The 14,684-nt window shown below is 39.5% G+C and overlaps 1 protein-coding gene across 2 annotated transcripts in view; it reads right to left on the bottom strand.

The window, feature by feature from the left end:
- Nucleotides 1–14,684, bottom strand: part of DPP6 (dipeptidyl peptidase like 6) — a 387,177-nt gene that overhangs the window by 72,268 nt on the left and 300,225 nt on the right. For both annotated transcript variants that reach the window (XM_030444556.1, XM_030444557.1), the window contains exon 8: nt 7,386–7,506. In XM_030444556.1, the coding sequence (XP_030300416.1) occupies nt 7,386–7,506 (121 nt within the window). The remainder of the gene's footprint in view (nt 1–7,385; nt 7,507–14,684) is intronic.

Here is a 14,684-nt window from a genome sequence, read left to right as displayed (position 1 = left end):
TTTACAGTTATCTCAAGTGTTGAGAAATCATCCAATGATAACTGGATGATTTAATCCAACAAAGAAACAGTTTTGTCCAGCAGAGAATTAACTGCAAGAGACTGCATGGAACTATAAAAAACTACCTGAAATATTATAAAACTAGTTTAGACCTATTAAGAAATTTCCCTCTGACTGTGATACAATGCCTCTGGCATTATATCTGGAAGCACAGTATTTAATTCTAGAAAGGAGATTTTTCTTTTCCCTTATCAACCTGAGCTGAGCTGGCATTGAGGTCCTGCCACCAAAAATGATGCCAAGAGAAGCACTGAGCCTCAGAGCTCTTCCTGAAGGAACACCCTTTTAAATAGGACCTCTGTGAAAGAAAAGTGCAAGCTTCAGTGCAAACACCAACAACCTCACTTGCTGAACACTTCTTGATGTAGAGAACTGGCAGCCACTCCCTGACCAGAGACATCAGGTGGACACCTGGCTTCCTTCCACCGCCGCAAGGAGATCACTGACCACAGTAAATAATAGTTTGTTTTCCTTCCAAAAACCATCCTGAAGCCTGACTAGTGGTGATCCAAAAATTAGAGGGTGACAGGTGCTGGGTTTGGCTGGCAGCCCCCTTCCAAACAACCTTCTGCAGAAAGGGAAGGTTACAGACTGGGCTAGAGCTGGCAGGGTTTACTGTGGTGCGGTGATGTATTTTGAAGCCAGTCCAGATAACAGGACATTTTAAAGTTTTCAGGATCTTGCTGGTTTCTAGGCAGGCATTCACAATCTGCATCCTAAATGGTTCAATTTTTCCTGACCTTATCCAACTGAGAAGAGCCAGAAGCCTGTTCCCATGGATGCAATCCATACTGTGAGCTTCCCTGTGACAGGAGAATGTCCATCAAAGCAAGAAATTGAGGGGACTTTTACCAAACCTTTTATGACAATGACTGGGTGAAATTTAAGGCTCTCTTTTTTTCTCTGCTTTAATGTGCACAAGGCAAAACAAGGCTGCATTGATCTTCCTTGCAACAGTTATTCACAATGCAAATATCCAGTTCAAATACATGGCTGAGGCCAAGAGCTACTCTTCATTGCTATTTTGACTGCAAGTGATGCAGCCAGATTTTATGCACGCTTGGTATAAATGAGCATGCAAATAAAGATGCAGCAAAAATTAGGCACCTACATTTTCAACAGGGAGCTCAACAATGGCTGCTGGGAATTGTAAAGCCCCAAGTGCTACACAGCAGCTGCAGGGACTGAATGGGCAACACTGAATGATGTCCAATCTCCAATACAGAGGAAAGTTTTCTATTTTAAAATGGTGGCAATGTCACTGAAGCATCATACTGGCTTTGATGCCTCAGCTGAACAAGCACAGAAATGATAAACAAATTCCTTAAAAGCACTGAATAACATCAGCACATACCTGAGGACAAAATATTGATTTTTAGACTTGGGGTGTTATCTGTGGCACTATATGAGGACAAACTCCAGCACAAGTGTTTCCCTGTCCCCCTGTAGCCCACAGCAGATGTGTAGAACTGCAAATTCATCCATGTCTAAGAAATTTTTTCTTAGTGACTGAAAATGTGATAGTTCTTAAAAACAAATTACAATCTGTATTAAATGTCCCAGCGATTCTTCCCGTATCTTGTCAAGAAGGAATAATTTGTTGTCCTATTACAGCTCGCCCTGTTCAATGTCTGGAGCCCCAGCTACAGCATCCTTTTGGCAAGAGATGAATTTATCTAGAGTATCTTAAAAACTCAGTGATGACTCAGGATAATTCTCATCTCATCCTCTCCCACCAGGTCTTGGAGCTACTAGTTCCTGAGAAAGGTTAGTCTGACACTGTGAAATATTAGAATATCTGACCTCCTTCTTTGGTGACACTGAACAGGAATTTTAGGAGTTACTTCCTTCCAGCCTAATTATGAATGTCCCTTTACAAATTCAGGTGTATTTTGATCATCAAAGGTTCTGTTTCCAAGCAGAAGTTCAGCAGCCTCATATTAGACGATGAAAAATTGAACACACAGACAAATTATGTAAGGCACTATTTCAGCAATTATAAACTAGCTTAACATATATAAGCTAGACTTATCTAGAATTTTTTCAGTATTAAGACCACTTCCAGAGTCCCTGGAATAATACTTCTAAACCTGACATATATCTACTTCGCTTGCTTGAAATACTGCAAGTGTAAAAGATCCTGCTCAAAATAACTGCTATTTGCCTTGGCAGCTGCTACCAGGCACTGCACCTCAGAGACCAACCATACATGTTCTAAATATACCCTCTGATTTTTTGTGAGATGCTGATTAAATTATGGAAAAGATTTTTCTTTATTACTGTGTTCTCTTGCCTCTCTTTATAAAGTCCAGAAGAGGAACAGAACCACTATTAGCATGAATCAGCTGGTAGCTTTGAATGTAGAGTTCCCATAAGCTCAGTTTCGGGGAAGTGGACGTGAGAGGAAATTGGGAGCCTTTACTACATCTTGCAGCAAAAATATTCTGCAGTTTCAGTCTTAATGATGATGACATCCTGGCCTCTCCCACCAGGTGTCACTGCAAAGTCACAGAAGAGGATCTGCTGGTGATAACGTAAATGCAAGCAGAAGGAAGATTAATAAGATAAAAATCATAGCTGAAAAAGAGTCTCTTTGCGGTCCTCCTCTTCCTTCCTAGCCAAAAATAAAGCATAGCAGCACTGCTGTGTGTTGAGCTCAACAGAGTAGAGTTTTAATTTAAAATAAGGAATAGGTGTATCTTATAGTGCTTTTTAAATGCATGCCCTGTGAGCTGGGGCTGGTGCCAGAGGTGGCTTTAGATGACATGAAGATGAGATGTCCAGATGGGGTGTCACAGCCTCTGTGTCAAGACTAAATCTGGAAACTCTGAGGTGATCTTTAGACTCACAGGACAAACCTGTCTGATCATGGTGACAGTGGCATCAAATGAGGGAGGAACTTATGGGCAATTCTTCTTTCACAACAGAAGTCCCTAGAACCCAAAAATACATCTTGCGGACTAAGTTGTAAATAGTTTCTAATGGACTATTCTTACATCTAAAGGACTACTCTTACATCTGAGGACACATCAGCCTTACACTCCGTGGGAGGGATAGGCCTGTCTAGGGGTGACAATCCCTCTACCAGTGACAAGAGCATACCCCCCTGTGTCTCATCCTGCTCTCCTATGATCTCCGAGCACAGGCTTAGTAGCATGCTAAGAAGCTAAGGAGCTCTTCAGACCTCAAGTACCTCTATCTGTGAACACAGACTTGCTCCACATCCCTGTCCTGCTCAGTGGAGCCACGTGAAGGGACCCTGAGTTCCACTGCTGCGATGTCCCTGATCCAGCAGCAGTGTTCAGCACACAGGGAGGTCCTCCTGCCCCATCCCCATCAGTCCCAAACCCAATGACCATCCAAACTGCACCACAAGAACATCACAACCTTCTCTTTGTCACTTAGCAGGATCACAGAGATCTCTGGCAGAGCCCATGGCTGTCTCACAACATCTGAGCAGTCTCAGCAGGGACCTGATAGAAAATGAAAATACTTTCATTTCACTGTGACAGAATTCACTCCTCTTGAAGAGTGCAATAATGAAGGGCTTAAATGAAATGGATTTTACCTACACTTTACTTGCTAAAATATTACTTTTATTATATTATTATATATATAAAGAACATATAAATACTATTATCCATCGCTTTGAAAGTACTTTATGCTATACTGCCATTTGTTTTAAAATTATCTTTAAGCCTTATTATTGCTAAAACATATTCTCAAGCCAACAAGAATCATACAGAAACCTGAACTATATAACACTCTTTCCCAGTGCTATGCTTTTAAATGCTTAGCTGGTTGCAGTTGCAGAACTTTAAACTTTCTTTTATAGGATATCACTCCACTTTAGTACAAGCAGCCATCAGGCATAGCTCTGAAAATGTTAAGTCAGACTATGAAAAAATTGTCACTACTTATTTTAGTAAAAAAAGCTATGTTTAATCTATGCTTTCACATCACAGTAATCTATGTATCAATCTATAACCTTCCAGCTAAATGCACTAAGTAGATTAAACTCTGACTGATTTGAAATGTTTTTCACTATATTATCAAAAGTCTACAGATCAGCATAAATACCTGGAAGAAATTTCCCCCCCTTTGGCAGATTTACAAAAGCAGAGCTTAACTTGAATTGAAATGAACTTCTGCATGTTTCCAGGGCAAAAAGCCTGTCAAATCTACTCTAGATCTGCTCTGCTTCCGGACTTAGTAAAAATCTCTGATTAATAGTACAGTGCATCTATTCTGTTGTGACAAAAGCCATCACGTTATGAAGAGAAGTGTTTCCTCTGGGTCTGCCATTCATATCAAGTATCAGGAGTTGCCCTGACCAGTGACACTGCTGGGACTGCCATCTGCACAGGGCACTGTGCAAACACCTCTTGGAAAGTCTTGGGGGGGGGCTATCTGTTGATCTGCTAGTGCTGATTATAAGAAATTACTTTAAAAATTGGCTTCCTCAAACAGAAAACCACAAGTTTGTGTGTGGGGAGGGTGTGTGTGTGCATGTGCTACATTTAGGGAAAGTGAGAAGCAGCTCGTGAGCTGTGCCAGTGCCACGGGGGCTCTGTGGGGGTGCTCGGTGCCACAGCTGGAGCTGCTGAACTTCAGCAACAAAAAGAGCACACGAAGGAAGAGGAGAGAATCACACCCTGTGATCCTGGTTCAGCATTCCTCACAGCTCCTTTGCAGACTGTCTACTTGTGATGGCTGCACAGATGGAATGAGATTTAGGCATATGCTCAGTCTTCATCTTGGTTTCCTCGCTGAGAGGGTGGCAGTGCAAACAAACCTGGGGTTGAGCATCCCGCCCAGCTCTGTTAGGGAGGTGGGGAAGACACACCTGCAAATGTCAGCAGGAATAAGGGAGGAGGAAAAATAGCCCTGATATGGCAAATTAACATCCCCAATGAGATATCAAGCAATTCCAATCAGGTGAGTTTGGATTTAAAAATTTGTTTCAGTTTATGCTGCTGAAGACGAGGTACCCAAGATGAAGAGAGAATTTGTAAAAATAAAGGCACTGGTAACAGTGTGCAGGCAAAGCATCCCAGCTGCTGCAATGGGAAAACTTCAGCCTTACTGCCAATGATGCCTGAATGCCTCTGGGTGGCAGGGTGTCATCCATCTCCCAGTTTTCCTTACCCATTTACCACCATGCAATACTCCATTTCTCCTGGGATTCCCCTCCACCCATCCATGCATTCAGGGAGCTGATGTCTGAACACTGCAGATGCATCTCATCCCATGGCCCCACAGCTTGTTCAAGCATTTGCCACCACAAATCCCAAATCCTGACTCCAAACCCAGATTCACCTCCACAAGGACTGTACAAGTCAAATAGTACAGAAGAGGAAACCCAGCCTACAGGGTTTCCAGCTCTGGACTGGATTTTTGATTCTGCACCCCATCACTTGGGAACCTTTATACCTCCGGTTTTCCTTTGAGTCTTTCCACACCTTGCTTGTGAAGTAAGCAAAGCTTTTATTTCAATACAGGCTGTATTTGGACAAAAAATGACATTTCCAAAGGGATGCTATATCCAGATTTTTGCAAAATGTACTCTCTGTGAAGAGCAGGTTCAGCAGTCCTGCTCTGTACACGCTGCTCAGAGAGGATACAGAACCTGGCTTGGTATATCCAGACTTTATTTGATCATAGCTTCATTTCTTATCCCAGTACATTAACATAAAGTTCACAAGAAAGTTCATTATAAAGGACAAACCTGAAAGTGAATGTCAGCCAAGAAATTGCCTGAGCAGCCCCATAATTGAATAAAAATCTGTGTCAGCAAAACCCAAGTGTCATCATGGGCTTGCTGGTGTGCTTGGAGTTCAGTGGCTTGATCAGCTCCTGCCAGCATGGGGCTGGAGGCAAGACTCTACAAGAAGACCTTATGTACTACCTGATAGTTATCAGCAAAATATAGGTATTGTTATGCTCATTTCACCTATAGAGTCAACAGGCCTGCCCACTACTTCAGCAACAAATTAATAAATAACAGAAAAGTAAAGAGAATTGCATTTTGCAACCTTTTAATTACTCCTCTGGTTACTAAGTGCTTCTCAAGAAGGACATTCACTTGCAAATAATCTGTGGTACAGTGTAAGCACCCATATCAAAAGTAAACTAAACTGCTTTCAGATTTTCCCAGTGATGTTTTTATTAGTTTGTACACAGATTGATGGGACCAGCTTCTCTGAAAGTGGCAAACAATATTTTAATTCTCTCATTTCTGAGTACAACAGCCCCCAGCTGAGCTGTGATATTGAGCAATTTAAGGAGTGCTTCATATTTTTATGCCAAGTAATGGCGAAGGGCATTTTGCATCCTATTGTGTTCCATGAATTCTAAAGAAAACTGGGAGCAGCCAGCAGGGTACAGCTAACATGGATCTGGACACTTTCTGTAGAGATAAAAAAACAGCTTGGGACTGTGCTGGAACCTGCAGGAGGAAGTGTGACTTCCAAGGGAAACTGTCATAGGAAAAAAACACTGCCAGGTCCCAAAACTAGAATCCTGGTGATCATAAACTGCATCAGACAGCAACAGAGGGACGGATACATGTTGAGGCTGAATGCATGTTATATATATATGCTTTATCTGTATATATTAATTTTAATCCTGATAAAATATTAGCTTATATTATATTATATTAGCTTATAACTTCCCCCAAAAGAAGTGGGGATGGCTGCAATCACTTCCTAAACCAGTGAGAGCAGGTGAGATGATTTTGCAAGCAGGTGCTCACAGACACCCAAAAGGACCCCTTTTGCCAGCTGAAAGGACCAAGGTGAAGCAGTGCTCCAGTGATTACACATCAAGCACATTTTCAAGGGAAAGAAGCCAATTACAGACAAAGGCCTGTCTGCTTTTAGAAAATATTTAGGTAGCAAGATCTGGGCAGCTCTCAGGGCCTACCTAGTGCTGTGGAAAATAACCAATCAAGTAAAAAAAGCTTCATTTGTAATTAAACCCCTTTCCCTATGCATTTCTGTCCTTTTCTGTGATTTGAAAACTGGCACGTCTATGAGTGATTGCAGGTGCCATTAAATAATGAAGCAGTTCTGTTCAATAAAGCTTGGTGATTTATTACCTTTGGACTAAGGGAAAGAAAACCAGCCTGGAAACAGAATTCTTACATCATTTCACATTATTTTCAGTCCAGCACTTCAGACAACTGTTAGAATAGCAGATTTTCAGCTTTGTGGTCCACCAGCCCCAAGAAAGGCAATCCTGAACATCTGATTCCACCCAGTCCTGTAAATCTAGAGTGTAACTTAAACTCATAGCTAACTGCTGCCCTTAATGTCATGTCCTACCTTCGTATAGCCAGTCGCTGAGCCCATTGAAAATAACACCTTCCTTTCCTGTGGAGACCACTCGGATGGCTTGTTTCCCCACATGGGCACAGTAATAGATGTTATTCTCAAAGATAAATATCTGATTTGAAGGGAAAAAGAAAAAAGAGAACAGCATTAAGCAGTGGCCCCAGTATAAAATGTTGCATTTTGCTTTTACAATAATTGGCAGTACAAAATCACGTATCACATTTTTATAGCCTCTCTTGTCAAAAAAAGGATTTCCACAGCCTGGTTCCAACGCCATCAACTAACAGAAAAATGCTAATTTAACACAACCTGAAGTCTTGGTTCTCTGGTACAAGCTTTATTTTTCTCGCTCCTGTCTCCATGTCAGTAATTGAACAGTACAGTCAGAGGGAATGAGATGAAGAAAACCACCTCTCAGGGGCTTGAAAAATGTGGGCTGGGACCCAGTGGCAGTTTGCAGAGCTGATGTTGATGTCCAGTGGTGACTGAACAGGCTACTGGAAATGGCTTCTTGCTTGTTTCCATCTGCTCCTGCTTTCTCAAACAGCTGGCAGCCTCTTAACCCAATCTGAATCTGGGTTTTTAATGCAGATCCAACAAGACAACGTGTGCTCTTGAACAGTGGGCTATCTATGGCCAACAAAGCAGGAGGAGGTTGGTGTTTTGGCTGGGGAGCACCTGCTCCAAGGACCTAAAGGAATGTTCTGGACCTCCCACCCTGCCCCATCCCCAGGACATCCGAAAGGAACCAGGGTGGCTGGGACAAAGGCACCCATGGGCTCTCACATTCCTGCCAGCATGGATGCAGCTGCTGTGACCCTCCAACCATCTTTGGAAATTACTCCCCCATCCTGTTTGAAAAACCCAGTGGATTCCTGTTGCTGAACTATTACATAATTAAAAATGTGATGGGACCTTGCAGCTCCTCAGGAGGACAAGGGAAGGCCCATACCAAGAACTGATATCAGGAAACTAAGCCTGCTTCCACAAATCCCTGCTCACCCAGCTGTTCTTTTCTTGGAGAATTTATAAATATAAAATTCTTTTTAATCATAGAAATTTCAATTGAAGGTTGTCAGAAAAGGAGCCTGCCATAAGATTACCAAATAAGCCTCCTGTTTTTATTTAAGCCTAACTCCATGCAAGTAGCTAGATCTACTGCTATGAGAATTTTTTTTTTAATCAGGTTATTTATTTAGATGTTTGAGCCTTAAAAAAATAAATTGTACCATAGCAGAAGTCTTTATCATATGCTTTAATGCTTTGTTCTGTGTTTTGCTGCCACTGATGACACAGACCCTGCCCCTCCTCACCCCAAAGTGAAATGCATCCTGCTCAAAGTCATGCTTTTGTGTTTAAGATATTTTTTAACTCCATCCAGACTGCAAAGTCCTACTAACCATGGTATCAGAAAGCCATTTAGAATGAAAGACAAGCTGTTAATAATTTAGTGGACACAAGGAGACATGATGGGCCTTGGTACACTTGAAGATATAGGAATAAATATTAGGTATCTTTCCCACAATTTAATTTCTCATATTACTCATGAAAAGACAGAATTGGAAATAATATTTGTTTTCAGATTCTGTTTCAAACCTTATTATGGTATGTGTTTCACCTTAAGATGAGCTGGAAAGATTCCAGAAGAAAGTATAGTTCCTAATTTAATTCTGGCACCAATTACAGCAAGTTCCCCTAAAGGTACAAAGTATGACTGGTACTGTAGCTTCTTATTCCTTTTAATCTAAGAAAAGTTGAATCCAATTAATATTTTTTTAAAATAAAAAGTATGTTGCAGAAGATACTACATTCTCTTTCCTACCTTGAATTTTACAAAGCAGAGGAACCAGATGAGGGATGCCAAGAATTTCATGTGTTGGTTAGACTGCTTATGAGAGGGTTGTTGAAGCTTACATGTAAATAAAAATCAGGAAGACTAAGCAGAATAAGATACTCTGGGTCCAAACAAATCCAAATGTCTGTGTTCAAGAGATAAATGTGCTGGGGGTGGGATCACTTCTGTGGCAGGCACACAAGCAAGTGGAGTTATTCACAGAATAACAGAATCACAGAGATATTTTTTTTGGAAAAGACCTTTAATATCATTGAGTCCAAGCATAATCTAACTGCCAACTATTAACATAACTCTACCAAGTCCAATGCTCAAACCATGTCCCTAGGCACCACATTTCTATGGATTTTTAACACCTCCAGGGATGGTGATTCAACCACCTCCCTGAGCAGCCTATTCCAGTGTTTAATTACCCTTTCAGTGAAGAAGTTTCTTCTAATATCTAATCTAAACCCTCCCCAGGTACACTTTGAGACCATTTCCTCCCCTCAGCCTCCTTTTCAAGAAACACAATCTTTCCCTAGCTGAAATTCTTCCAGCAAATGAAGGTTTTGAAATATTTTGTACTGAATTAAGATTCAAATGAATTATTTACAGGAAAAATAAAGAAGGTGGCTTGACAACTTGTTCCTGCCCTTTGCTTTGCAAATCATTGCAATGTTTTCTGTCTTCACTTGTTTGTCTTTCAGAGCTTCATCAGACTAATCAGGCTGCATGAACTATCCAGTAGCTGCAATGGAAAAATAATATAGTGCTCTGATTTCAAGCTGTCTCCCATATAATTCAGAGTGAAACTGCAGCACCTCATAGAGAATTTAAAATTATCTTCCTAACTGCAGTGCCTTGTACCCTAAAAATGTCAACCATAATCAAGATAAAAGATAACTGAAGCAGCACAAGGAAGACTTCTTGTAATATATCTTATAAATTAAGAAAAAGCTTTTGAACTTCTGTTATTCATCAAAAAGAAATGTCTTTGGATTACTTCACATTCTAGGTTAGAAAGATATTAGATGATGTTATGAAATAGCTATATGCCCATATTTTTATGGTATCATTTTTTATGATATCAAAGAGTGCTTTCTATCAAGTGATCACAATCCTTTCAGCTAATTAGAGAAGAAGTTTCAGTAAAGAAAAACAATGAAAAATCACTCTCACAAATTTTTTTATGCTTGATTTACGTAGCAGTTCTAGATGAATGCAAAATGACAACAGAAGGAGCCAAGTACAGTTTTATTCATCTCTGTACAGAAGACCAAGACCAGCCCCTAAATTTATGGTGCTTTCCCTTTTGGTGTGCATATTTCAGCAAGACTTTATCCCCAGCATTCTTGTCATTTATAAGCCTGTTATCATGGACAGCACATAAAGGGCAACACTGAGCACAACTAATGTCGTGGAAAACAAACCTGTGCTATGTCAGGGAGATAGACCCATGAAATACCATGGCCATTTGCATCATGACACATTCAACACATATTCATACAGAGGAAAGAAGTAAGAAGACTAGAAACATGCATATATAGATTGAAGAATCTGAAGTTGCTAATTCTATAGAATACAAATGGAAAGCATAACCTCTACAAGATTATCGTGAGAAAACAGAAGAAAAGGAAAAGGATGTTTTCTCCTTTTTTTTTTTTTTTTTTTTGTCTAAAACAACAGGGAAACCAATCAAACCTAGAAGAAAGCTGTTTAAAAGTATATAAAAATATTTTTCCTACAGAAATCAGAATTATGGATATAACAGAGGAGCAGAACATCATTCTTCTCCTGAGGGATGTGATCACAGCTGCTCAAAAAATGAAATGTATAGCAAAGATAACTGGAATGCCACGGGAACTAAGAAGAAGTTTTTGTATTTTCAATGCATCTACTTAATCCCAAGGTAATAAAAATCAATGGGGATTTTGCTGTTGGCTTTATGTGGCTCAGGATGTCACCTGACAATTTCAACATAAGCTAAAACCTCTTTAGCCTCAGGTATCAACACCACTAACTCAAGTGGGATGGGAAGAAATTTCTACCTGTGTGCAATTTGCATTTGAATTAATCACTAAAAACCATGTGACATCCTTGTGTGGCAAAACTAATATTGGACAAAAAATATTTGACTTGTTGGAACACAGGCCTCAGACAGGAGGTGAACTTTAAGTCAAAGATTAAATACTTATCTGGTAAAATAAATTTATACAGTAAGGTAAATGTTTAAGCTACCAACAAAAGAAACTTAATTCACTTAAAACATACAAGAGCCTTAACAACATTGATTGACTTAAGAAGGATTAATTTAAAATGTTTTTACAACTGCTTAAGGGCTTCTGAAATTACGTTCTTTACCAAACTGACCCAGAGTGGTATTAAGTAATTATGCTGCAGTAATTAAAATACTGGGACTTTTACATGGATTAATTTATGGGCCTTTTCAAGAATCTTATGAAAATAACCTCTTTAAGACCACTGCAAGTCACGGTTACTAAATACTTTGATCAGATGAACATTATACCTCCTTTTATTATTGTTCAACCCAGCTTTCTTCTAGCCAAAGTGCTGAGTGAAGTCTCTGTTTCTTCACAAAGAGAAAATAAATTCATACACATTAATTTGCATTTTTACTGCTTCTATTATTTTTCAGCTGCAGGGTGGCATTCCAAGTTTATGATCTCTTTATCCCATCATTTCTAACATGCAGAACTTGTCAACTGAATGAGTGACACTGCTCAAATTCAGCACCTCCAAGAATGAAGTTAATGTCTAGATACTTATTACTTTAAATTGTAGAATCGTGAGTGCTTCCTACACATTAGAATTCAGCCTTCCATAATGCAAAGCCAGCCCACGGGATTTAACTTTCAGAAGGCAATCAACATGCAAAGGTTGGCCAAAACATGGAGAATGTTATCAACTAGAGCTGGCCTTTATTTATAGATGGGCACAAAGTCTTGCCTGGGAACTGTTTTAAATTCTAAATTAGTCCAAATTTCCCTGGAGGCTGAAAAAACCAGTCACAAAATGGAGGAGTCAGTGACTGGGGAACTATAACTGCAAATCAACATGTTACTGTTCCTCATCTCACAAAAAGTACTATATTTTAAAAATGTTTTTAATGTAAAAAACATCTTCAGTTTTTTTCTCCTCTTGTAGAAATCTTTATTGCTGGCAAACAAGTTTACCTGAGGTCACATTCTGCAGAATAAATAAACCAACAGATTCATTTTATAACTCAGTGCATCCCTCAGATAGTACTGTATTTTGCAGAATCAGTTGGAAGTATCTGTATAAACATAATTACCCAAGGACTTCACTGCTGTAGATGCTGAATAAACACACAGACAAGACAGTCCCTACCCCAAGACCATATCATTTTAATGTACAGAGAAATACTATTGGCCCCATTAAACATCTGAAAAAAGGAGAGACAGGGACACTGAAGACAAGACTCAGTTGTCTAAACATAGACACCTGGAGCCAGTTTTAGCCCCTTCAGGTGTCTAAAACCTGTGGCAGGTATGGTACAGGACATAAGGGAAACATCTACTCTTTAACAGAGTAGCATCACACACATATAAGAGTAGTCAGCTAAGGTGCTCTAGGAACCTGGGTTTAAGAAGAAAATCCTATTTTAAACATTCCACAGGAAGACTGGCAAGACCACAAGTGAAATAGGTAGCCTGAGTTCTGTTCCAGCTTTAACCATAAAATCTCTCTTACTATAATTATTTCCCATCAGGTAGACTATTATAAGCTTGTGAAGACTGGGAGAGAGGAGATCCAAAATGTTCATGGTCCTGCCCTGAACCACATGTTTAGATGATGTGTTCATTGGTAGAATCAAGGTCAGCTTCAACATGATACTCACTGAAACTCACACTTCTGCGAAAGCAGACCCATGGCTACTGTAAAATCCCTTTTAATGAATAAAAAAGAAAAAATAGCTGTTGTCTGTGTGACCTGCTCTGTACAGCTGCTATTGCACATTGCCACTGCATGTTGGTCTGAAAGCCTCAGGAAGATACAAACATTTAGCTTCTCAGTATGTCCAAGAAGTAGAAAAGGATTAACCTCTTCATTGCTGCACTAAGTGACCAGTTGAGGTCTGTAATAGTCACAGCATGTAAACAGGGTTTTTAAATGTCAGCTCATAAACACAAATAGTTTTAAGCATGATCAAGCTCTTCTTGAAAACACACACACAGAAAGACCTCTCCTTTCTCCCCTCCTTTTCTCCCCTGGTGCTCATTAATGACACCCTAATACTATGGAGAGAGCCCTTGTCAAGCCACTTGGGTTTTTCCTTCAACATATGAAACCTGGAGTATGAGGACAGTGAAAATTAAAAACTTTTAAGATTCCCTGCTGGCTTGTCCAAGTTGAAACTTGTCCTTACTATGCAGAATTAGCATGCCTGTCCTTGTCCATGCAGCATCTTGAAGCAGCTCTAATTGGGTTTTCACATTGGCATATCAAGGAAATCTGATGTGCATCGTATTGGAAAGGTCTTGGCATTTTGCAGTTATAATTTTTACATCAACTGCATCACAGAAATATGTAATTAATTAAAAAAACAGTTCTAAAGCTTGTTGCTGATTGACTATGCATTATTTAGCAAATATTTCTTCTTTTGAAATTCATCAAATACAAACTTTGATGTTCAAATAGCTTCCATTAGTTCACTCTGTCATGAGTGTTGATCTTAATGCATGATTATGCCAACTCTTATCAATTCCTAAAAAAAAAAGGTAAAAAGATAAATGTCTCCTCACCAGTGAGCTTACATAATATGAGCTAATATTTTAATTAGCTTTTTCTTCTTAACACTTAAATTTAGCTTAATAGCAGGTGGGGAAAAAAAACTAAGACAAAACATTATCAAAATATTGTCATTCTCTCCAACAAATATTTCATGTCTGCAATTTGGGAAACAGACAGATAACAATTTTGATGGAGGACTGAGATAAAGATTTTCTTAAATCAACTTTTTTTCTTTACAAAACCAAAATTTCATTATAAAAACCAGCAACAAAGCAATGAAACTCTTCCATAGATCAAGACATTGCAGAGAATCACATCTTGATAAATTATTGACAGAAGAGGCTACAGTTTCAGTTTTTCCACTCAGGGATTATCTCTGCTTTAATTCAAAGTAAGAACTAACTCCTTCCTGAGACATGGATTTAGCAGACACAGCAGTTCCTGAAGGTACAGAACAAATAGATAAAGCTCATTTTAATTCAACTTTTCCCTGGCCAGAGATGGGCAAAGGTGGCATTTAGACCAAAGTGGGGGTTACACCAGTTTTCAAATGATTCTGCAGGAAGGCTTTCAGGACAGAGAAGCTGGAACTACCCCAGGGGACCACTAAAACCAGAGAATTGGTACAGATGGTACAGATTGATGCATGTAAGAACTGTGCTGATCCATAAACTCATCAAAAC

Source organism: Calypte anna, chromosome 2 (assembly GCF_003957555.1).
Source record: "Calypte anna isolate BGI_N300 chromosome 2, bCalAnn1_v1.p, whole genome shotgun sequence".
Lineage (NCBI taxonomy): Eukaryota > Metazoa > Chordata > Aves > Apodiformes > Trochilidae > Calypte > Calypte anna.
Note: the sequence above shows the minus strand (reverse complement) of the source record. Positions and strands in the feature narration are given on the sequence as shown.